The sequence below is a fragment of the Ascidiella aspersa genome, chromosome 4 (genome assembly GCF_963924565.1).
Source record: "Ascidiella aspersa chromosome 4, kaAscAspe10.2, whole genome shotgun sequence".
Taxonomy (NCBI): Eukaryota; Metazoa; Chordata; class Ascidiacea; order Phlebobranchia; family Ascidiidae; genus Ascidiella; species Ascidiella aspersa.
In genome coordinates, this window is record NC_139450.1 from 32,355,645 (window position 1) to 32,380,994 (window position 25,350).

The following is a 25,350-nucleotide window of genomic DNA, read 5'->3' on the forward strand; positions in this document are numbered from 1 at the left end:
GTCTTAAAGAGAACGTAAATTGAGTCATTAACTCAAGTCATTACAGCATTGGTTTTCAATGCATACCAATCATTCCGGGTCAGTCTAAAAAATAATAATTACATCAGGGGAAACTCAGCGTCGTCATTTCCAACCCATTTTCAGTTTCGGTGCACTGGTGGTTCCCGTATGCGCAGAGGCGAAAAATCGTTACCTTTTGTGCACGACGAAAAGTGACGGTTGACTGCTCTCCTATTGTCACGCTTCGCTGCAGCTATGTAGTCTTGCTTTTGCGATGCCGCAGTGTTGTAAAAAAGTTGTTTTGAAATAACTCAAGTCTAAGTGAAGCCATTAATTAAGTCACACGACAATAAGTTTATGCCGTAATTCTTTTTAAAATGCAACGCTGAATTTACCCAATAAGCAATTCTTGCGTTTATATCAAGTGTATTTTGCATTGTAAGAAATACCACTCCGACCTAAAAATTTTACAAAAGAACAGCGACTATAGGTTCATCGTGTCAAGTTGGTATCACAATGATTTAACGCAATTAAAACTGCCAACCAGGAAAGTCGGTAACATCGGGTTATCATACTGTTAGACACACACACACACACAGTATGCTAATATATGCAAGTAGTCCATATGTTACAAATACCCCAGAAAAAATATCTTGGTGTCACGTTGTCTATTAATTCATGGATATGAGTGGTTATAAAGGTACGGCAGTTTAGGGCTTTTAAGGTGAGAATTACACAGTGTTGTAATGACTTTAGTCAATGACTTGATTTGAATGCACTTAAGTGATTGTTATCAAATGAATTGACTTATCTTTGGCCAGCAATTTCGGCAAAATGACTTGACTGGAATTGAGTCATTTGAGTCAAATGACTTTGATGGAGCTTAAGTGCTTTTGGTGAACATTTATTTATCAAATTTGCTAAAAGTTCGTTCTTATTTTTTTTTAGTTGAGGTATTGCTTAATCGTACGAGTTTACCGATTCCATTAGTTTAACGTTTTGGCTTTTATAGGAAGGACTTCGGCTTGACTCCAATATTGACTTTAATAGGGACTTGCCTTGGGCAACTGGTGACTTATACTTTGACCTGGCTAATTTCTCCAAAGTCTTAACTTGGAAAATTTATTTCACAAACTCCCAGACTTGGAAATAAGCATTTGCAAATGACTTGTTTACAACACTAGAAACACTTAAACATTTATTTGTTATTTGTTCAAGGTCCTTCCGCATGTTTATCCAACCCTTGTCCAATTGACGCCAACTGTACGGATATCGTCAGTGTAAACGGTTCCACATACCAATGCAACTGCGCCAAGGGTTTTCAGTGTAAGTAAACCATGGGTATGCATTGAGCTGTAAAGTTGCTTGAAAACAAGTGTAACAGACATCGTCCTACTAAAAGCGCTTTTTTTATTATTGATGCTGAAGAAAACCTTTTGAAATGACACCATTTACAATGAGTAAGAAACGATGTAAAGCAGGTCTGCAGAGTCGGACACGGGACTCTCAACCGAGTCAATTTGTTTTTCTGGAGTCGGACTCGAGATTCGGGGCTCGAGTAAGACCACGTTAAACTACCCGAGTCCGAGGTGCGCATGCGCCTTTGATACTGATAATGCCACTGTAGATTTTGAAGGCGGAATGGACTCGGGACTCGGGACTCGGCGAAATCTCACATTTGGCCGGAGTCGGACTCTGGTTTGTTTTTATGATCTTTGCTACGCAAATGTCAAACTTTTAGCGTTCCATGCGAATCTTCCTTTTCTGGTATGTCTTAATTTTCTTAATTTCACAAAGGTTTCGCACAAGGACCCCGTTTTCTATGCAAAGTCAAATGCGATAAAAAAATACTTGTGTGTGCTGTTATTCCAGGGGTTGTGAACTATTTTCACCGTGGACCGTTAAAAAATACTTTTGGTTTCAGCAATCGATGTTGATTTTTTTCACAACAATGGAGTTGCTTTGGTATAAGAATTCTAGGGAAATTTATAAAATTCTTATCGCTGGGTTCGTCGCGATGCAACAAACTTTCAAGTTTGGAAAGCCCCGAGCTTTCAAGTTTGAAAAGCGCTGAAGTAAACGATGTCTGTGGGAAAGTGACTGCTAGGCCGATCTGTGCTTTCGTTCCAAACGAGTCAATGGGCTTTGGTTACCCGTGAGAACATTTTTTTGCCTTTCGCATACCGTATAAGTTATTTGATTAAGCTAGCGCCGTTTTAAGATGTCAACATTGTCTAACCTCAGACTTTGTTTAAAACAACCTTTTTCCCCTTAGATTAGACCAGGGGTCGGGAACCTTTATAGCTGAGGAAGCCATAAAAGCCGAATACTTTTGGTTGTATTTCCATGAAAGCCATAATATAATATATTTTTGAACATCTAGTTAAGTTGGCAAAAACAGTGATTTGAATAGGGATGTTTTTTATCTTATTTATTTTGAAAGATGGGACGTATTAGGTGCGAAAAAATGCATTGGCCAAGTTTACAAAATTATGATTACGGAGTGCCATGATACGAACTCAGCCATTGGACAATCAAAGATACCATAAAATGGACAAAGAGACGCGAACAGACAAATAAAAGCCGATTGAAGTGCGGGAAAAAAATTGCTACTGTACTTGCTTTAGTGGTATCAGCCCTTTGATTTAAAAAATATAATTCTTAATAAAGTGCAAATTTTTAGGTCATTCTTGTATTGTTATTTACTAAATGATTACTGGGCATAAGGTCTTTGGGAAGAGCAAATTGATGTTTCACACGATTTGTAGTTGTAAAAAAAAATATAAATGAAAAAATGTTGGCCGATTTCACTTAATAATTTATGCCAATACGCAGGGCATTTTTAAAAATTGTAAAGGCAATACCACCCACTTCATACAAGCTCACTTACTTTTATCCCCGCAAACCCCTTCCCCCCCTGATTTTGGGCCCACACACATTTTTTTATTTCTGCAGTTTTACCAGTGATTGACTCGTGTCAAGATGTCGATGAATGTCTATTAGGTTCTTCTAACTGTGACTCGAACGCCTGGTGTTCTAACACAAATGGAAGTTTCAGGTAAGCACGTTCCAATAAATTTGTTGTTTTGTATTGTTTTTTTTTCAGACTTTGGACATTTTTGGTTGAGTCATTTATGCTCACATTTTAGTTCTTATGTTGCCTTTCTAGTTTTTATATTGCCTTAAGTCATGGTTTCATTGGATTGAATCTGGGGCAGCGGTTCTTAACCAGTGATCCGGTGGGCCACAGACCAAATTAAAAAGCTAGAGCTTGAGGAGGTATTGAGATGGTATATAAATTTAATGTTCAGCAGCAAGTATCTCACTAATGCACGGTTAAATAAATAATCTGTTTAGAAATAAGTTCTGCTGTGTTTTGTTTCAAACCTATTTTTAGTTGTTTTCGTTCATAAAAAATTATTGAGCCACATAACGTTTCTGCAACAAAAATGGGCCACGCAAGAAAAAAAGGTTAAGGACCACTGGGCTAGGGCAAGGTAAGAGATAGGGGATTGTGTGAATGTTGAAAACTCCTCATCCAGGTAAAAAAATTTGTACCTGTTTTAAATTAGATTACAACTAAAACAACTTTTTTTTTTGTTTTTTTTTAAACATAACACGAAAACCCGTGTATTGTGTTTTAAAAATGTGAAAAAAAAACAAAGTTCGTGAAAACTATCGTAGGTAATGGCTAGAATAAGAAACCGACGCTTTTCACTTTAAAACGATTTCTCTTCAATAACAGAAATCTGTCCACCAAAGTGCGCCCAATAGTTTCGAACTCTGGGAACGTCCCTATTACAAAACATATGTATTCACAATTGAGCGTCGCACGCAATGCTTAGCCACAACATTCGCTTGGAGAGACAAATTGAACGGCAGGGTTGCCAAGCAGTTAATAGACAGAAATTTGTTGTTTTCTCTCGCCTCGTTGCAAATGGAAAGGACGCTTCAGCAGTAAAATTGTAAACATACAGGAATTCTTTGCCGGTGGTCGCGATAATGTTACGCAAATACAACCAAATAACGGAGACCTTTGGCGTGAGAAGAATAGATGTTGAAATTTCCCGGGGGTTTCGGTGTTTCAGTATGTATTTCTCTATTTTTAATCAGAACTTTATTTTAGCCTATACGGAACACCTTATTTGAGCAAGTGTAATTTTTAACCAACACAATATTTTTTTATATATTTCTGTATAACACGTGGGATGTAAAAACAACAACAAAAAGGTAGCATATGTTTTCTGTGTCTCGGGAAATTAAATAAGTTTTATTCTGGTGTTTTTGTGTCGACGTTCATCTTGAATATCACACAAGATGCCTTCTGCAAGATTTACCAAAACCCGTCAGCTTTGTAGTGCCATCAAAGGCGGGCTAGAAAAGCAACTAGCCTGTGGTGAGATTCCAACTCACTACCTCAGTCATATCGCTCTACCAACTGAGCAACACACTACACAGGCTCAGTAGGGAGCTAAGACAAAAAACAATGGCACTGTTGCCTGTTGCATTTCTGACTTTGGCAAAGTCTTTCCGAAGGGATCTTAAGTATATAATGGGTGGCAGTCGCAAAAGTGAATCACAATTGAAGAATATAGTTGCTAAATTATAATCACCTGGTACAGTTTTTGATTAATGATTTCAAAGGCACATGTCAGCTGTCAGTAAATAATAATGTCTTAAGGCATTTTAAAAACTACAGCTCTTGCGTTTTAATGCATAATCTATATTGCTCCGCAATTAAAAGGTTAAAACGACACACTAGACCAGTGTGAGAACCTCTGTAGCCTACTATAGGGAGTTCAACAGTATTCAGAGGAAATTTAAGGCATAAAACATATTAACCTAAACGTTGCACATACTAACCTAAACGTACCGCTATTTGAGTTGATCATTAGAGCATTTGATTAATCTTTGATGATATTGTTTTAGTTGTGCTTGCAACGTTGGATATTCGGGTGACGGATTCATTTGCGAAGATATTAACGAGTGCCTCTTGGGCTCTGACGGTTGCGATGCCAACGCTTCTTGCACAAACTTTAACGGAAGTTATGCGTAAGTTGGCCCTTTGCAAAAGTGCTGCGGGATTCTATGTATTGGCTATTTCGACTTACTGGCTTAGTTGAATAGAAAACCCATTTCGATAAATGAAACATATGTACACAGGCTCATAGAGGAGCAAGTCGTGTGTACGTATAGGTGTGACATGATAAAGCGGTAGTGCAGACCCCCATTTAATATGTGCCTCTTGTACTAACAGAATGTAACAAGCTTCGGCGCCAATGCTGTTTCTTGACTCGCTCTTCTCTGAGCCTGTGTAGCTCAGTTGGTAGAGCGACGGTTCTGGTATGGCTGAGGTTGTGAGTTCGAACCTCACCACAGCCTAGTTGTTTTTATAGCCTTCCTTTCTTACATCAATTGGCATCGGTTAATAAAACAGTTTTCCCGCTAAATGTTACGTGTTTTGTTGTTTACTGATCAAATTATCACTCGATATCCAACGGATTTACTAGTTTAAATTATTTAGCTTTTTTATGCAAACCACTTAGACTGGAACTTGACTTGGACTAAACCTTGACTTGCTGGGACTGGGACTGGGACTTTTCTTGGACTGGGGCTGGGTCTGGGACTTTTCTTGGACTGGGGCTGGGACTGGGACTTAATTTTGTGGTGATCTTTTCAGTTGTTCATGCCACTTTGGATTTTCCGGCGATGGATTCACCTGCAACGATGTGAAAGAGTGCTTGACTGGCTTGGACAGCTGTGACGTTAATGCTCAGTGCTCTAACACCATTGGCAGCTACAGGTATACTTAGCTGTGCTATTTAGTTGTATTTGATACCAATATTAAGAGAGAAAAGGGAAAGTTACAATAATACCCGTATAGGGTTTAATTGTTATTCATTCTACGTATAACTACAACCTGTAACCATTATCTTAAAAGTTATTCGAAACGTTCAAAATGCTACCTATTTCTAAAAACGCTTTGATAATGTTTCTAATTCTAACTACAACCTTTACCCATTGTCTTAAAAGTTATTCTAAACGTTCAAAATACTAGGCTTTGATATTCTTAATACATGTTACTGCAACCATTATGCTCCAAAATTGTAACAGTATGTTTCGATCGGATCTAAAATCATCACCTGTCGTTCATGTAAACTAAATGCCAATCAAATTTTGGCTTTGTAACCTTGCAAACATTATTATCGTTGCACTTTTTAAATTCAACAACTGTTTCTAATTTATAAAGGCGCCTTGGTATCAAATTGGACGGCCGTTTTTTTATCCTATATAGGCATAGGAATAAAATAGTGCAGGACATACCTATAGCTTTACCGCTACGCACAGAAGGATACTCCTACGCAGTATTAAATATATAAGCCGGAACGGCAACTTCTAATTTCTTTATGGTCAATTTAATAATTTTCTGGCTATTTATACTGTCAAGTATTACGCATTTTGAGGCATGTTAATACAACATATACGATGACAACAATTGCACATTTGCGCACGATATAAAACGATAATCTCACCTCTCTTTTATGATGTCCTTCTATGACGTAACATTGTGACACCATTTCTTACACTTTTCATTTGCACCGGTTTGGATACGAAGACAAGAATCTTTCTTTTACATTTTATTGTCCGTTGGAGATCCTTACTTATCTAAAGTGTTTCAGCTTAACATTGTGAGGTCATTTTTTACATTTTTCATTTGCACCGGTAAGAAAGCTATTTCACTTTCCCACCTGCGTATGCCTAAGTCTTACATGTAGAAATAGGAATATATAACTTTACTTTACTGAGCTCCTGTTGATTTGTTTTAGGTGCTCTTGTAACACTGGATATAGTGGAGACGGATATTACTGTACAGATATCAATGAATGCTACAATACAACAAACATTTGTGATGCAAATGCCGACTGCACGAATACCAACGGAAGTTACAGGTATACTTTTGCTGTTTTTCGATGTGTATACATTATTCACAATTAAAAACAAATACGATTTTGTATAAAAACCAAATACAAATAGTAATACTACTACCAACGAATATTTCGTACTCAGCTGTATTGACAGACCAATAGCGCTAACCAAATGGCGGGTCTAAGTGATGTTACGGCGGTGTTGTAAACAAGTCATTTTGAAATGACTTAAGTCCCAGTCAAGTCTTTTTAAATAAACAACAAGTCAAGTCCCAGTCAAGTCATCGGTTGCCCAAGTCAAGTCCCAGTCAAGTCATAATTAGAGAAAGTCAACTTCAAGTCAAATCCTTGTCTTAAAAATAAAACTTTAAACTATTAACTGGTAAACTCGTCCGATTGTTAGCAATAACTCAAGTACAAAATAACCTAAATATAGCAAGAAAACTGTTTTATGTGCAAACATTTAGATAAATAGCTCAATTGTAGAAAAAAGATGCTTAATAAAACCACTTTATTTCAACTTAAGTCATAAGACTAAAATACTTGAGTCAATTCAAGTCATTTGTCGAAAAGACCTGAGTCAAGTCACGTCATTCTTCCCAAAATCATTTAAAAATAGTGACTTAAGTGCACGTAAGTCAAGTCATTGACTTAAGTCATTAAAACACTGTGTTAAGGTTCCCATTTTGTTAAATTTGAATCATTTCAGTTGTGCTTGCAAGACTGGATATTCCGGGGATGGAGTTACTTGCGTTCGATGCAAAAACGTCTCTATGAACTGTAACACCACACAAATATCAGGTTGGTCGTTTGCCTGGTTAAAACTAGAGATAAATTTAATAAATACACTATTTCTACCAGGCATAGTATATACTGAAAAAGTTACTAAAAGTACCGAAGTACCGAAAGAACTTTTTTCAGTATAGCCAATTTAAAGTTTCCTAAAAGATCTCTGCACTTTGGAATGAACGTCACCGATTGTTAAATGCTTTAATCTTTGTAAAATGCCGTATTTGTCTAATTCAGTGGTCGGCAAGCTGTAAGCCGCGGCCAAAATGTGGGCCGCAGAGCCATTTTTAGTGGGCCGCGAGTTACTTTCTAATAGCTTAGTGTTATAATGTAGTTGTGGGCCGCGTGATAGCCATGCATTCATTGCACTTTATTTTAAAGGTTTTGTGTCATAGAAATTTTAAATTGGCCCAGCTTGGAAAGGCCCACGAGCCAAATGTGATCCTTGGAGCCTGTCAAACTATATTTTTGGCCAACTTCAACTGTATGTATTTAAAAATATTTTGGCGCTTCGCGCTTATATTCTTCGTTTTATAGTATGTTTTACATTATGATATGGCAGAGTTTCGGGCATAAAGGCGCAGTTACATATTTCATCCTAAAATCAAATATCCTGAATCCGCCATTTTTTTGTAGTGGGCCTTCAAGCTCTGAAACGACTACTTGGGGCCGCGCCAAAAATGTTTGCCGACCTCTGGTCTATTTATAATCAGGCATTGTTTTACGACAAGTTGCACTAAAATCTTGACAAGCTTTCGCACAACCGCGTATTCTTTGGGCACTGAGAGAATGAGAAAAACGGGGCTTTTACATTATGTTGGTCCACAGTTTATTTTGGGATGAACGTACAGACAGCGAAAAGTGAACTGCTAGGCGATTTTGGTCGACTTGGGCCTGAAAGGTGTAAATGTTGGACGGATATTTTTATAAGACTACCCAGACCAATGTGGATTTAATTTTATATATGCATAAAATTTGGGCGTTTAAATTTGCAATCCAAAAGAAATTTTCGCGTTGTATGCAGTTTATTTCCAAGTGTTGTTGTTGGTTTAATTTTATTAAATATACTAAAATAGTTTGACGAAGTGTGATATGAGTATTTCTGCATGAGGTAACCGTCGTTTTTTCATTAGTTTTTTAATAGTAAACCATAAAACATTCATAACAGACGTCTGCCCGCCCATACCGCCACCATGCGGTGATAATGCGCTCTGCACTCAGTCGGCAGGTGGCGCCAACTACACGTGCACGTGTAAGACCGGCTTCTCTGGTTTCCCGCCAACAAGTCCTTGCGTGGACACGGATGAGTGCGCAACAGTGACGGGTATCTGTTCCGGTTCAACGTGTACAAACACGAATGGGGGATTCACCTGTTCCTGTCCTGCTGGATACCAGCAAAGTGGTTATCAATGTAAAGGTGAATACATTTTCCAAATTTGGAGTTTCTTGTACTAACTAACAGAATGTAGCAAGCATTATGGTTGTTTCTCGACTCGCTCCTCTCTTAGCCTGTTTAGCTTAGTTGGTAGAGCGACGGTCCCGGTATGTTGAGTAACCCTACCCTACGGCATTCAATGGAAGATGCACACACATACGTGTACAACAATTGTGATCTAGCCCTTCTGAAATGCTATGTAGCTAAGTTGGTAGAGCTGCGGTCCCTGTATGACCGGACGAACCTCACCGCATTTTAGTTGTTTTCTAGCCTATGTTGTGTTGATCAAACAACGACTTCAGAAGGGCTAGATCACAGTTGTTGTACACGTATGTGTATGCCTCTTTTATTTAATTAACTTGGTACTGTAGATCCCCTTCAATATGGAGTTGTTTGTATTAAAAGGATACAAGCAATGGTGATATGGTTGTTTCTCGACTCGCTCTTCTCTGAGCCTGTGTAGCTTAGTGGGTAGAGCGACGGTCCCGGTATGACCGAGGTCGTGAGTTCGAGTCTTACCACATCAGGATGTTTTTTTTTTCTAGCCTTTATGCTTGCATGACAATCCGTTATTGATTTCTCGTGTACAACGATGAGTGTGTCATTATAGTTACTATTTGTATCGCCTTATTTAAACCTTAGCTCAGTGGTTCTCAACCTTTTTTCTTCCGTGGCCCATTTAGGTTGCAAAAAAAGTATGTGGCCAAATAGTTTTATGACAGAAAAAACTGTAAAATAGGTTTAGTTAGAACAAAACGAAACAGATTATTTATTCAACCGTGCATTAGTGAGATACTTGCGGCTGAACAATAAATTTACTTTCCTTTTTAATTCCTCCACAAGCCATTATTCCTGTAAAATTAAATATAGTGACACAAATGAAACTAAATCTAACTTTTTTTAATTAGTCTGTGGCCCACCTCAAATGTTCTTATGACCCACTGGTTGAGAAACGCTGGGTTAGATCTTTCTAGACTTACCTTACTTGCCTAAATATCCTTGATTAATTTAAGTGCAAAGATAATTGTTTCATTATTATTACTATTTTTTTAACCTCTTTCAAATTTCTTCTTTTTTATTTTCGCAGCCATTACGGATCCTTGCACCAGCAAGGTTTGTGCTGGAAATGCAACTTGTCAACGCGAAGGTTTGGATGGCTCGTGTCGGTGTAATGATGGATTTACAGGGGATGGACAGTATTACTGCTCGCGTAAGTGTGACAAGTGATAGGGTTACCTAATAGAAGGTTCCAGAGTAGTAAACAAAATTAAGAAATCTACGCAAAATGTGCAAAAGAAAAATGTAAAAAATACAGCAATAAAATGCACAAAAACTATTACAAGCGTAATATTGTAGAGCGTTGTTTAAAGTGTGGTAATAACTTGAGTTACTTTTTTAAAATAACTCGACTTGACTGAAGTCTTTGGACAAGCGACTTGGGTTGCTACTTGTATTACTGACAAATTTTCATAAATTTTTTTCAAATAAATGCATCACTACTGTATACACGTTTTGCATCAAACGACATTAATAAAACAAAATACATTTTTGGTCAATAAAGAAGCCTGAAATGTTTAAAAAAACTGACTAAGTAAACACAAAAAATATGTAACTTGGTTTAAAGAGCGTTAAATAGTTCTTATTACGAAGTCTAGCCATAAAGTAACATATAGAAAGTTATTTTGCCTTATTATAACGCGTCCGTTCGTAATTTATTTCTAAATGTAATAAGGTAAGCGTATTTACTTTCTACAGCAACCTGTGAGGTTCTAATAAGAAACGGAATAACATACAACTTCACCAAAACCCCGCCTTTACAAACCGGTTACTCGTTGCAAAGCTGCATATTTACAGGTAAGTGTTACAGTGACATCGTTAGTGGGTCACAACCAAGGTGACACTCTTTAAAAAATACCAGAATGGCTAGCGCGTTAAAATGTCAGGTATATCGGACTGTAGCGTCACGCATGATAATTATTGTATTAATTACACATTTAAAGTAATATTGATGAATCGTATTGCGTAATTTTAAATGTGTTGGCTGGCTGGCTGTCCAACAAAAAACGACTGAATCTATGACAGAATAAGGCAGTAACTAAATGAATAATTTCGACAACCTCTGCCCCACCTTGGAGAAGTTAGATAATTCACCGAGGCAAAGACTTCAATAAGGCCCATAATTTACTAACCTGCTTCAGGACTTTTCTAAATTTGTGTATATGCTGTATTAGTTTGAAATTACCTAGTTTTCGCTTTTATTTACGTTTTTGATTCCTCTATGATGTCGTCTCCGTCTATCCACAGGCCAGCCATTGGCTGCTGCCCAATGTGTTGTTGAGCAACGGAACCAAACTTTTTCGGTGTTTTTCGATGCTTCTACACTCCGACTCGTCCCTTGTGTAAATGTTACTGCTGGCGAGATAGCAAACAACGTAAGTAAACCCGTTGCTACTGTAAATATAGAAGAAATAAACAGTATACAGATTTTTGAACGCGTGATGAGCGATTTGTTAACAATATTGTTGCTATACCTTGAAAGATTTTGGCGCAAATCTCAACTTTCCTGAGTCTATGGCGTCCATTTTAAAATAACTTACTGCACAAGCCATAACTACATCAAACTAAAAGACTTTTTTATTTTTGCTGCTTTTTTTCGACCGCTTGGGATTTACAAAGGCGACAATTAGCGTTCACCCACCTTTAACAACAATTTATCTTCTCCTCGTTTGTTTTATGTTATTTGATATGGTTATTTTCAATGACGTGTATTAAAACAGTGAACTTTTAAATTATAATTCGTCAAAGCCAAAATGGTTAAATAGATGAGCTCGCCCATCTGATAAAGAAAAATACATGGTGCCGAGGTGGTGGCGATGTTGAGTTCGCGTTTAGGTTGTTGGTTCAAGAAATACTCCAGCAAATATTGAGGAGCTCAGCAGTTTCGTGAGCCCAATATTGACTTATTGAAATTGAGTAAAACTTCCAACGTTACTCTATTCCATAATTTAAATTTCTTTTAGCTGATTGAATGTTGTTAAATTTCAAGATCGTGGTTGATAATCTCAACGAGACTTCATTCGAGGAAACTGTGTCACAACTTGACATTCTCACATCCAATTCGGCCAATTTAAGCAGCAACGATGTTACCTCAACTGCAAGCCTAATCAACACGGTTTCCAATTCAACCAACTTTACGGTAAATATGACCTTTGAATGTTGCATCCGATTATGTGGCAATTTGGTTACATTACACTAGTTGCTGGGTACGCTATGCACCGGTTTGTACTGTAGCTTGATAATGAATGTAGCTTTATAAGAAAAGGTTATTGCTTCGACTTTGGAAACTCCGAATACTAACAATTGCGTCCCAACTTTTATAAGTAATGCTTTGGTTTACTTCTCTGTCACATTCACTATAGATGATACAAGGTCATATCGAAACGTCAAGGTGATGTCGATCTACTCGACCTTTTTTACTTTGCAATTCATTATCGAGATACATTACACTTAGTTGCTTTTTAAAAAATCTTCTGGAAATTAAGTAAGAACTCAAGAGACTGATCATAAGCCAAAGTTTCAGCAGCGTTTTTGTCATTTTGATTTTATGTCTATTTATATAACTACTAAAAAAGCATAATTATGATGATACAAGTTTCTGCTAAAAAGGCATATAGTTGCTATCAAGAGTATTTTAAAAAATAAAACAATCAGCCTTCCAAACCTTAATTTAATCCTAAGTTTAATAATCTAAAATAAAAACAAGCAATTTCCACATTATTATTTGACCAGCTGCTTCACATATGTACGTCATTTTCCACTTATAAAATCTATTAATTTTAAATTATATTCCCTATTTCCCACCAGGTGTCGCCCTTCGCTTACAAATACATCGTTTACATCGCCGACCACGTGACCACCTTTCTCGAGCAGCCGTCAGCCAATCAGACGGCGACAGACAACGCGACCAATAATGACCTCGTAAGGTCATTGACCTCGCTCGCGTACAGAGTGAACCTTACGAGCGGGTCAAATGTGCTGACGGTTTCTTCACCCAATGTAGAGGCAGAGGTGCTGGTGACAGTTTTTACTAAACACTTATTGTTTAAGCTTTTTAGCTTTAGTTTCGAACAATATTGATTAAAGCAAACGCGAAAAGATAAGTTAAACGAAGTAGCCACTTTAAAGGGAAAACACTACTCAAGTAAAATATGGTATTTGCCCACATGACCTAGAGTAAAAGAAAAAAAAATTATCGGCCGAATCTTATTTTGTAAAAAATTTAGTTTTTTTTCTGAAATAAACAAAAACAATCTAAAAAGAAACACCATGGTTTTAAACGGATAAAGATCCTAAAAAAATATAAACAGTAATACTTTCCCAACAATTACAACTATTCTTCGTAAATCACCAAAGAAAATTAACTTGCCAATGGAATTTCACTAGATGATAACATCTTGCCTTTTGATCCTTATCCTTAGTTTGCAAAACAGTGGCACTCTTGAGCGGTAACTGCATTGTAATGTTGGTAAGCTGTTGCGCCAAACTAGCAATGCTTTTCAACCTTTTTTTTTTAAATTGTGTATTAAAATTCTACCTAAGCCTTGGCCGATATAAAATAAATTACTTAAGCTGCAATGTATACGAGACTCTATACGAGACTATATTTACTGTACCTGTAACGCATAAAGGGCGCACCAGCTTCTTTGATTATACTGTATTAAACATAATAAAACATAAAAATGCACCATTTTCATCCGCACATTCATCCGCACGATGTTTTCCCACGGGTTGAAAAGCACTGCGCCAAAGTAAGCAATTATTAAAAATCAACCTGGGTTGTTTGCCGAATCAAAGCAGGAAATCGGATGACACTCTTGACACAACCTACATTTTAATGTTGGCTAGCTTTCGCACAACCGTGATTAAAAATCCTCAAAGTAAAAATAAAGTCTTTTAAAACAAGTAAAAATGGGCGAGTAAAAAACGATACTTTCTTCATCTCTAATTGAAAAATATTTTAGTTATTTGAATTAAAAAATTTTACAAGCATTGCTGGTTTGTTAAGGACAACAACACATTACTTATATTTCAGGTGAAACTCCAGCAAAACCTGACCCAAGATGCACAGTTCAAGCCTTCAGTTTACCAAGACCCCAACAACCAAACAACCCCCATTCAACCAGTAACCATAACCATTCCGCTGGAGGCGCTACAGGAGGCGGAAAGATTGAAAACAGGTTTAGAACTGGCTTCTGTTTGGTGGTGTAAATGAGAATGATTTGCTAAACTGTTTACTGATTTGTGCTTGCTTTGTGATTTGTAAATACGCCGAAGCTTAGCCTTTCCTAATGATTTTCAAGAACATGGTTAAAACAGTGAAAAAATCAGAATACAGTGTGACGCTAGGAAATAAGAATCTTGCAGCATTTCGAGTTAATTGGGCCAGTCTTTACACATAGCATATATCTTTTACAACGGTAAAAATTAGAACCGGTTCCAATCTTTAAACTATTCAAACGATGGCAGAACGTCTTTGCTTTAAGTTAATTTTTACTGGATGTTATTCAATCGTATGTTTTAGTTGATAAAAGGTTTGTCTCTACTGTTCACCTGAAGATAAGAAGGTTTAACGCCAGCAAGGTTACACACAAAAATAAATTGATCATCGCAGTATTTCTGTGGTACAATTAACTTAGAGCATAATTGTATCAGTTTGTTTTGAGACCTAAACTAAAGAATCAAAATCATATAGATTAAGCGTTTCCTATATATCGTATTGAAAATAATGAAGATAATAAACGTTCACACAAGATTAACCGCTTTAATATATAATTAGGTATTTCAATCACACAGCATCATTTACACTTTTAAGACAGTACTTATAGCATTTAAAACAGCTAAAAAACCTTTCATTGTCGTTAAGCTTTAACCTTGAATTTACTGCAGCGATGCGCAAACGGAGGCAGGTTGGCTTAGCAAGTGACACGCCAGTGAGAGCTGTTTTTCTCTTGCACAGAAGCAGCACTTTGTTCCCATCTAATCAGGAGGCTAAATGGGTACGTCTTTGCGATTTAAATTAGTCATTTCAATTTGACTTCAGCCCAGTCAAGCCGTTTGCAAATTAATTTAAATCTTAAGTCAAGTCATCTTAAACAAATAGCAAGGCACGTCCCCAGCATTGGCATATCTTACATAGCAAACACCAAAAAACGAATCAAATAGCCAGTAATATTTATTACGTTTAATATAGCAGTAAACAACCAAATTTTATCAAAATTTATTCACCTAAAGCACCTTATTTGAAGTTCAAGTCAAGTCAAGTCAAGTCATTTGAAAAAAAAGTGCCCTAAAGTCAAGTAATTGACTTAAGTAATCACAAGTTTTTTCAATAAGTACATGTAATAACATGTAAAAATACTTTCGGTCTAAGTCTGATCGCTCTCGACAAAACGAAAAATAACAATACGAAGTCATTAGTTTTTTTTTACGTTATTAGTTTTTATTCCGAATTCAAGTCCCATTCCGACCACCGTCAAAGATAAATTGATAGATTTGACTAAAGATCTTACATTAACCGCCAGAACAGGCCAACCATAAACCATACAAAGGCAAGTTAAAATACTTCATGTTGAAATCTCTTTTCTGAAACTTAGCTAGACTGGCATGTGGCCGAGTACCGATAGGCCAATGTTTCCTTCAGACAACTCTTCTAATTCAAGTGAAAGAAAAAAGAAAAGCTATGTTTGAATAAATATTTTACTAAATATTCGAAAACTTTTCAACCATTTTCACTATTTCTTATGTTGAGCATTTTTCCTCCAGGTTGTATCTGGCAACGTTGGAAACGAAACGACCCCAGCATCCATCATGAACCTTAACGACAAGGTTAATATAACGCACAACACTGTCAATTCGACCGGTGGGAAGATGCAAAACGATTCCACTTTGCAGGTTGCTAGTTATATTGTTGCATTACCTCTATTGGTAACCTATTTCAAATAAAATTGTAATATATTTTAACCAAATGTGTTTTTTCTAATGAGATACAACCCGTGGTGATGTGGTGTCAGTATAAACAGCAGTGATAAGGTCAAACAATATTTTCTTAAAGTTTGCTTTTCAACTGATTACGCAGGCTTGTTTAACAAAGGCAAAACGATTCCACTCTGCAGTTTGCTGTTGATTTTTTTTTCATAAGTATGATCGACTGAAAAATGTAGGCCTATGTATCGCTGAATTAGCCTCAACGTTACCGTGTACTTCCCAGGTTGTGAGTTCGAAACTCACGAAGGTTAAGTTTTTAAGCATTGCTGATTTCGTCAGCCTTCCTGAAGAAAACCTGTGTGCTAAACGTTTTCCGTTTTAATTTTTTATTAACTTAGTTACTCGTTTTAGTTCTGTAGTTCAGTTACAACCATGAATTCAGGAGTTCTTAAACTGGGGTACATGAAACCTTTGGGGGTACGTGATCTAGTTTTTGAGGGTGAAGGCCTAATTGAAAAAAAAAATCAATTTTTTTTTAAAGTTTAATTAAAAATAGAACGGTTTTTACATTAAATGCGTTTAGACTCCCTTTCACTTACACAGTTTTAGGACCTAAGCTTTCAGATTTCTAAAGTTGATTTTTATTTTAAAGTCAGTTAAGGCCGTCATCTATAAAAATTTATTGCCTACCGTGGTCCACGCGAAGCAAAAAAAATTCGGGTTCCGGGTTACAAAAAGTTTAAATACCCCTGGTCTAGTTGTTTGACAATTTGTACAAGCACTCTACACGGGGTTATTATTATTTGACATAAAAATTTTATTTTATTACTCAATGAAACATGCACACACATATGTGTGTTTACAACTGAAATCTAGCCCTTCTGATGCTGCTTTTTGACCAACGATTACGGCTTACATATCAATAGTATACCGAAAGCCATTGCAGACTCTTCACCGAATCTGTCGACCAATGATGCAAGCAGGGCAGACTAGAAAAACAACTAGCCTGCGGTGAGGTTCGAACTCACGACCATGGCTCTCGGTATAATATTCTATTACTTGCGTTTTGTTTAAGGGTCAGTACATTGTTATCTACATTGTTATTTTCTTTAAATATTTGCAGGTTGTACAAGGCATGTGGTTCCTTTCAGAATATAACAATTACGTGTCTCGTACAAAAATGACAATTTCTATGGTTTGTGTTGTTTTATTTCAGGCTCAGTACGTCAACCAGTCGTGTGTGTTCTGGAACTTCACAACCAACGACTGGTCAACCCAAGGATGTTGTTTGGTCCCGGGTTCGAATCCCGCCACCTGCCAATGCGATCATTTGACGAACTTCGCAATTTTAGTGGTAAGTCTTTAAGCATTGAAAATGCGGAAAGTTTTAGGCCTTGAGAAATTATTAAATTTCACAACCAATTTTAGCGTACTGTTTAGAGATTTTCATTTTGGAGATTTCGATTTTTTTAAGATCAAAGCACATGTAGAAATAAATAAGATTTTAACGTTCTGAATTTCTCTTTACTTATTTTAAACATCAATGAACAATATTTACGTCAGATAATTATTTTGCATTTACTTAAATAGATTTATTTTCGAACAAACGTAACCCCTGATAAATGCAACATTCTCAAAACTGCTCCCAACGTCCTAATGTATAGATAAAATTATACGGCCATAAGCATAGTGATTTGATTGTGTTTATTTGCTCAGACTTTCAATTAAAAAAGGAACTTGTGTTTTCCGTCGATTTTTTGTTACAAATTTGCAAATCTTAACTTTTAATTAACGGAAAAATTGCTCTGCAGAACATTTACGATGTTGCAGCTGATGTTCCCTTGCAACTTACGACTTACGTTGGTTGTGGATTGTCCGTCGCTGCCCTTGCTATCACCGTTATTCTCATGCTCAGCTCCAAGTAAACTAGTTGTTATGTATAAACGTCCACGTCAATTAAATCAATTTGATTTAATTATGGCACAAAGATTTCAACGGTTATCAATTGCCCAAAAGTTTTTAAGTTTCACAGTTGGCTCGCTAAATTATAGACTATTATTTCATCGGGATTATGCTGCTAATGATCAAGGATTGTATCCAATTTCAGGTGGACTAGTGATATACAAATTAATTAAGGTGCTGATGGTTTGAAATTATCTCCGAATCTTGCTCCTAATGATTAGGGATTGCATCTAACTTCAATATATTGATTCCAACTGTAGATGTGCAATTTCTAAGAGTCCGTCACTTTAATGTGTTGTTGTTTTATCATCTAGCTGCTAAAGATTAAGGAGTGCTTAAATTTCAATAAATTGAGTCCTATTGTAAAAACGCACTTTCTTACAGTCTCATAGATTATTACTCTTTATTCAGTATCTTGCTGTTAATTACTTAGGATTTCATAACTTCAACATATTGATTCCAATTGCAGATACGCATTTTCTAATACAGTCCCATGGTTTTAAATTACATCACGATCATGTTGCTAATGATTTGACATTACATTTAATTCAATATATTGAGTCCAATTGTAAATACGTACTTTCTAACAGCCTTTTACATTGTATTTCTTCAGAGACATCCGCTCGCGTCGTCCCATGCAGGTTCTCATCAACGTTTGTGTGAACCTCTCGATCGTCTACCTCATATTTGTGGCCGGCATCGATCAACGTCAGCACGAAGAAAGGTGCCTGGCCTCGGCTCTACTTCTGCATTTCTTCCTGCTCTCAAACTGGTGCTGGATGGCAGTTTACGGACACCTGCTATACAAGTCTATAGTTAAGGTGAGAGGCAAAAGATGGATTGCTAAATAGAAAAAACTATTGATAGAAGAATACTTCAGCAAAGCTAGTAATTTAGGTCAGACAATTTATATAAATATAAGTCCATTGTCAAGGTGCGAAGCTTGTCTTGGTAAAGAAATGAGTTCTAAATTTCTACTAAATAAACTTTGTGGTTCAATAGTTACGAAGCACCATTTTTAGTAGAAGTGTTTTTGAGCACTCGGTCATTCTACAATAGTTTGTTAGCTAATGGAAATCTAGGTACTATCAAGTTGATTGATTGATTTTGATAGTTTAGGCGTGTTTTTCTTGGTTCAATGTTTCAGCATTTTACAGTTAAGCAATTAGGGGAGACTCATTGCTTTTAGAAATTTAGACCTTTAATATTGGACAATATTTGAAAAATAATAAGTAATTTTTGCCGCTTGAGTAAACGATTTTAGTCTTTCTCAATATAAAATACTCAAGAGCAAACCTATTGTCGTTTCAGAGTGAAGGGAAATTGGTCCCACATTGGAAAATCGAGTTAATTAACTCAAAACTATTCTTTAAAAAGTTACTTTTCAACTCCGCAAAACACCGGTTGTCTGCTCGTTTTTTCAAGGACGTATAGTGTTGCATACGAATAAAATCCACTACTCCAGGACCCGTTGGTTCTCTTGGTTGTCGGAGGATATTTCAATCTACAGTTTAAACCGCATAACATTCCTATTGTTACAAACTTTTTTTGTTCTTTCAAGATCTTTGACGCCGTTTGGGACAACTACATGCTGAAGGCTTACCTCTTTTCATTTGGATTCCCTGCAATCGTTGTGACCATCAACATTGTTGTGAACAAAGTTTACGAAGTTGCGCCTGATACTTCGCCGGTCTGTGGACAAGGTAAATTCAACAAACGAATAGTTTGTCCGAATACATGTTGCCGTTTTCAAGATAAAGTTTATTTGTTTCTACAGCTAATGCACCAAGCCTGTCTCACACGATGCTTGCGTCCAACATATATCTTTATATTAATTACCCGCTTAATACACTGGCTTTTTTTTAAACGCAGGTCTATCATTTAAATGAATTTTCCTGTAACCGCAAAACAGTTTTAACTTCGTTATTATAGAGCCTCTTTACGATCCTCTTTGACACGATGCTTGCGTCTAACCCAGGGGTTCTTAAACTGTTTGTACCGTGGACCCCTAAACATTTTTTGACGTCGCGTGGACCACGATATGCAAAAATTTTAAAAAAATGACGTCCTTAAATGTCACAATTAAAATGAACTTCATAAATCTGTTGATTTCGGTCTAAAAATGTGAAAGTCAAATTTAATTTACACTAATATTTCAATTAGGCCTTCATGGACCCCTAAAACTATTTTACGGACCCCAAAGGGTTCCATTGATCCCAGTTTAAGAACCCCTGTTCTAACCTATGTCTGTATCCTTGTTTCTCGTCTCTCCACATACTTGGCCTTTTATTTTAAACGTTTAAGTGAACCAACTTCCGTTAACTTCCAAGACATTGCGTATACTTTCATGCTTTCCAGTTTTAGCACCGAGCTTGTCTCACACGATGCTTGAGCTTAACCTACTCTGTATATTAATTGTCCGTTAAGTTAAACCGCCAATACATTGTATATGTTTACCTGCTTTACAGCTCTTGAAGCGAGTTTGTCCCACACGATGCTTGCTTCCAACATGTGCTGGATCAAGGGCTACTCCTTCTACATCGGATTCCTCCTCCCTGTCGCAATTCTGCTCCTCTTCAACCTCGTCATGTTCCTGCTCGTCATCGTCAGCCTCACTTGCAAGAGAAAGAACGTGAGTTACGATAAAAGTTTTACTTCCATCTACCGTCTAGTTGGCCTGAAATCTTACACTTGTCTCACTTGCAAGACGAAAAACACGGGTGAGATGAATTTGATTTGATAACATTTGTATAGTGTGCCTAAAATCTAGAGTTCTTGCAATTAGCTAGGTTATTTGCAGTTTCAAAATGTAAAACGAGAGGTGGGATAAAATGTTATTCGATAATATGATTCGTATATTTGGCCCGCAATGTTTTACCATCCTCACTTGCAAGAAAAATAACGTGAGCTGAAAGTTTTTTACATCGAATATTCGTGTGGTTGGCCTGAAATGTTACACTTGTCTCACTTGAACGAGGAGTTGAATGTGCCTTAAATCATATGCTACTCTACTTTTCACGAGAAAAACGTAAGATAAAATGTGATTGAAAAAACAGTTCTGGAGCATTATTCTCAAGTATTAAATTTTTAAATGGAAAAACTCTATGGGGCCTCCTGCGGGAATGCATTTACACTTAATTTTAGTTTCACTTTTGTCGGACTGAAAACAGCAGGTTTGCCTACTTGTTTATGACGTCAATTTTTTACCTAATGTTTAACAATTCCACGCCGACCCTGATCAACGCGAACCAAAATCATTTTAGGTGGTCGGTGTTGAAAAGAAGTTTAAGAATCCCTGATCTAAGTAATAACAGATATTCTCTGCTGAAGTAGAAGAAGTAGGCTATATTTTAATAGTTCAATGCAGCAAATCGGTGAAAACGTTAAAACAAAAGCCCACTAATAGACTGAAGCTTCTACCCGATGCCAAGGGTTAACATCGTTACTTGAACGATACTAGAGTTGTACCGGAGCCCCTCGCAATTTGAGCCACAGGTTGCTATAAACATAAACTTATGTTTACCTTGTAAGGTGAATTTTCAGAAAATTGTTGAAAAATAATTAAACGTAACTAAGCTTCTGACGTTTAGGTAAAACTATTTAGGTAAATTTCTGGCTTCATCAAATTTGACAACAATACATGTTGCTAGTTGATCAAAGTAATGACGTCATTTGGTATCGCACAGGGCCGTCGTACATTTTTCCTAAAAAAACAGACATCGCTATCGGAACAAGAAAACAAATTATCGGACAGCCCTTGGAAAATAGTATTTATTCTAAAGTCAAAAATCAAAATTGAATTTGATGCAGAAAGTTGTGTTTATGGGGAAAAAATTTCTTTCGTTTATTATAATTTTTGCTGTATCTTAAAACTTCAATTTTAGCTTTCTTCAAGCTCGAAAAATCCCTCGCACCGTCACAACCTCATCATCGCCCTCTCAATCGCAAGCACTCTTGGTTTAGTCTGGTTCTTTGGTTTCTTCATGATGGTGTCCGACAACATCCAGTATCTGGTTGCTATGAGCTGGTTGTTCACCATCGTCGCTTCTCTACAGGTATAACGCAAGCATACATGAGCTTGTAGGAGGTTTAAGCTCTTTTGAGACTTTAAAGATTTAAAAATTTCAAAACTTTTGGTGTGGTATGGTAATAAGTAAAAGTGTCCGATATTATGAGACCCGAGCGATGTAACCTGAACAGTCGACACTTTGAAGATTTAAAATTTTTCTTGTTCCTTTTGGCATGATGTGGTACGGTTTTTCATAGCTTAATTATAAGTATATCTACTTTTAACAGAGGAATCAGGTGGCACTATATGGGACAAATTGTATTGAATTTTCGACCAGCTTTTGCACATCGCGCTTCATCAGATCAAAGTAGAAATACCGTTTAAAGTATAAATGGAATTTATACTTTGGCCTGATAAAGCAAACGTTTTATGTCCTTTTCTTCTCAACTACTTCTTCTTATTCTAATATTTATGATCTTGAAACAAATTGTACCTAAGTGCCGCAAGAAGTTGAAAATGTACTATTTAGCTTGGTATTATCTAAAAAACACAACAATCATCATATTTTTCGTCTTTTCTCTTTCAGGGCTTCTGCGTTTTCGCGCTCACTTGCTTACGTCAGGGTGACGTCAGACGTTTGTGGTGGCCACCGGTTCGACGCCTCCTCTGTTGCTGCTGTGGGGAGGCAGACACCCCCTCAAAATCAACAAGCGTAACCAGTACCGCGAACAAGTCGAACACCGGGAGAACCGACATGAGAAGCAACAGCAATCCATGCTCTGATCATGAGAATGTTTCGGTGATCGTCAAGTGATGCTCAATTGCTTGTACAGTCCTTCTTTATGCCTGTATTGGCGGAGTCATTTTTTTACTTGAACTTTTGTCTCCTGGAACTTTTTGACACAAAAATTTTTCTAAAAACAATTCTGTCTGTTGTCTTTAGCTTTTGACACTTTTGTAATCTCAACTTCCTATAGGTTAGGAATAGAAATATAACTGCCATTCATAAAACTAATAGAGCCTAGAAATAGCATACTGAGATCTGAGTATGTGGGGTCATAGGTTACGGTTTCTTCTACAAAATTGTCTTGTTTAATGCCTAGCGTTGCTTTATGTTCTATATTGGATATAAAGCGGTTTCGGTTACCGCCAAGTGAATTTGGTTGATTGACATTAAAACTTAGGGCTAAACTCTTCAGTTGATATTTTCTTATATAGAAATTACTCCTAATGAACATTTTTTTATGTCAAAATTATCGGACATCCATTTTTAACGAGGCAGCACTTGACGGCAAATTTAGTTATATGTACGACACGATTGCGATAACTGCCAGTGAAAAATAAATAATTGGATGCGAACTGACCTTAATCTGGAATTTTGCCTTTTTTCCGATGGCATCTGATTTTTCTATAGGGACGATTCGTACATTTGTAAATCCCAAACCGGCACTAATCTTAGTAACGTGTAGATAAAATTAACTCTTGCGTTTGCTAAATAGTACGATGCCTATATTTTGCTTCACGCCTTGCTTCATTTTTATGTTGACGGGCAAAGGCATACATTCCATAAAGTTAGTATATATGCCATATGCCATATTGTAGGTCTATAAAAGCAAAATATTAGAGGTTAAGTGATACATAGAACTATAACTAATAGAAAAGCAACATTTCAAAACTCAGTTAATAAACAAAGATAAGGGTAGAACGAAGAAAAAAAAAACACAAATATAGTTGTTTATCTGTCTCAACGCCTCGGACATTTGTAAATGCTTCCTGAGAATAAGCTTGTAAAGTTTTGCAAACAAATTGACTAAAAACATAGTTCTTGGTTGCGCTGCCAAACGGGCAAAAGTTCGACAACAGTAAAGAATTCCGATAAACTTGGCTTTAAGGTTTCCAATTTATATTGAAGCTCGTCGCGAATATTTTACTTTTGCCTAATTTAATTCGTAATGTCGTTACAGTTACGGGTCATAAAACCTTGTGTTATACAGATTACTTCAAATTAGTTAAAACAGTGAATAAATTCGGCAATTGTTTAAAGTTGAATTTAGAGTTCGGTCTGGCTATTGCACTTTCACTAGTCATAAGAATTACAATTCGTTATAGATCATTTCGCCAAATTTACGTTGTGTCCTTTTGTGATTTCGTTCACTTAACTTTGCTGCTTATATCGCCTAATGTTGGGTGATTTTCCAATCGTCTTTATTCCGTAAATTGCAAAAGATCGACAGTCAAAGAATAGACTTTTATTTATCTGTTTAACCGGTTAAGTTAAAGTACAAATATCTGGATACCAAAAATTATTGATATCCGAACCAACCCTAACTTCGTCTTGTAGTTTACCTTAACTAATGTTACAAAAACAGTTGATCCTTTAACAGTTGTATTCTTTTCTTTTTTCCTGTTGATTTCCAGGCAATTCATTTCTTGCTCTTGCGTTTTACAACTTGTAAAAAAAGCACTGCAATTTAATGTTGTTTTACAACGCTGTATGTTTTACAGAAACAGCCCCACAGAAAGGACGCAGGCGTTGCGAATTCACCTTAAAACGCGAAGTTCTTTGAGGGCTTTTCTCGGTGTGTTTTATTATAAGCCATATTGATTGCTACTGATTTAACTACAAGTGTCCACCAAAAGCTATCAAGCAAGTTATCTTTATTACATTTTGGCCAAATAACCAAGCATTTGCCGAATTTTTAAACGCTAAACTGGATATAATAATGGGAGTTTCTCTTTAACCATACAGGTGAAGCACGGTTGTGCGAAAGCTTGTCGAGAATTCAATACAATTGGTCTTTATATAGTGCAGTGGTTATTAACTTTTTTCCTTGCTAAACACCTTTCAAATCACTAGCCAATTCTCGCACCCCCTTCTAGCATTGCTTAAAATAAATTTGCAGTATTACATTTTTTGTATCTGATTCAGCACCCCCGCACCCCCGCACCCCCGCACCCCCTAGGAACAGTTCTTGTACCCCTTTGGGGCACGAGCACCCCTAGTTAAGAAACACTGATGTAGTGCCACCTGATTAACATATTTAGAATTAGACAAATAGGCAATTTGCAGAGATGGATATAATATTGTTACCGTTAATACGACACCATATATACAACGAGTAGCAAACGGTTTACACTTTACAGGGACAACACGTAATAACTGAATAGTGTAGCCTACACTGGAAATAATTAACATTAAAACCTACGAAAAGCTAGCATTGTTTATTATTGTACTGTATAAAAAT

General features: G+C 36.6%; 1 protein-coding gene and 1 non-coding gene across 2 annotated transcripts; both read left to right on the plus strand.

The window, feature by feature from the left end:
- Positions 1–4,317: 4,317 nt before the first annotated feature.
- LOC146157540 (uncharacterized) lies at positions 4,318–24,477 on the plus strand. The gene is made up of 21 exons (XM_083388246.1): positions 4,318–4,396; positions 4,929–5,052; positions 5,681–5,803; positions 6,828–6,950; positions 7,636–7,727; positions 8,884–9,132; positions 10,238–10,360; positions 10,906–11,004; positions 11,455–11,582; positions 12,197–12,346; positions 13,015–13,218; positions 14,243–14,387; positions 15,097–15,206; positions 15,973–16,101; positions 17,351–17,488; positions 17,946–18,055; positions 18,710–18,917; positions 19,658–19,799; positions 20,565–20,728; positions 21,981–22,151; positions 22,692–24,477. The coding sequence occupies exons 1-21, from the start codon at positions 4,318–4,320 to the stop codon at positions 22,917–22,919; spliced, it is 3,039 nt and encodes a 1,012-aa protein (XP_083244372.1). The 3' UTR covers positions 22,920–24,477.
- Trnat-ggu (transfer RNA threonine (anticodon GGU)) lies at positions 5,309–5,382 on the plus strand. Its single transcript has one exon. It is a non-coding gene; the product is annotated as a tRNA-Thr (tRNA).
- Positions 24,478–25,350: the final 873 nt, after the last annotated feature.

Bases quoted from the DNA above. Each gene is read 5' to 3' on its own strand.
- LOC146157540 (XM_083388246.1), top strand. From the start codon at position 4,318: ATGCCTTCTGCAAGATTTACCAAAACCCGTCAGCTTTGTAGTGCCATC. The intron at 5,804-6,827 runs GTATACTTAGCT...GATTTGTTTTAG, and splicing joins AACACCATTGGCAGCTACAG to GTGCTCTTGTAACACTGGAT. The intron at 14,388-15,096 runs GTTTAGAACTGG...AATTTACTGCAG, and splicing joins GGCGGAAAGATTGAAAACAG to CGATGCGCAAACGGAGGCAG.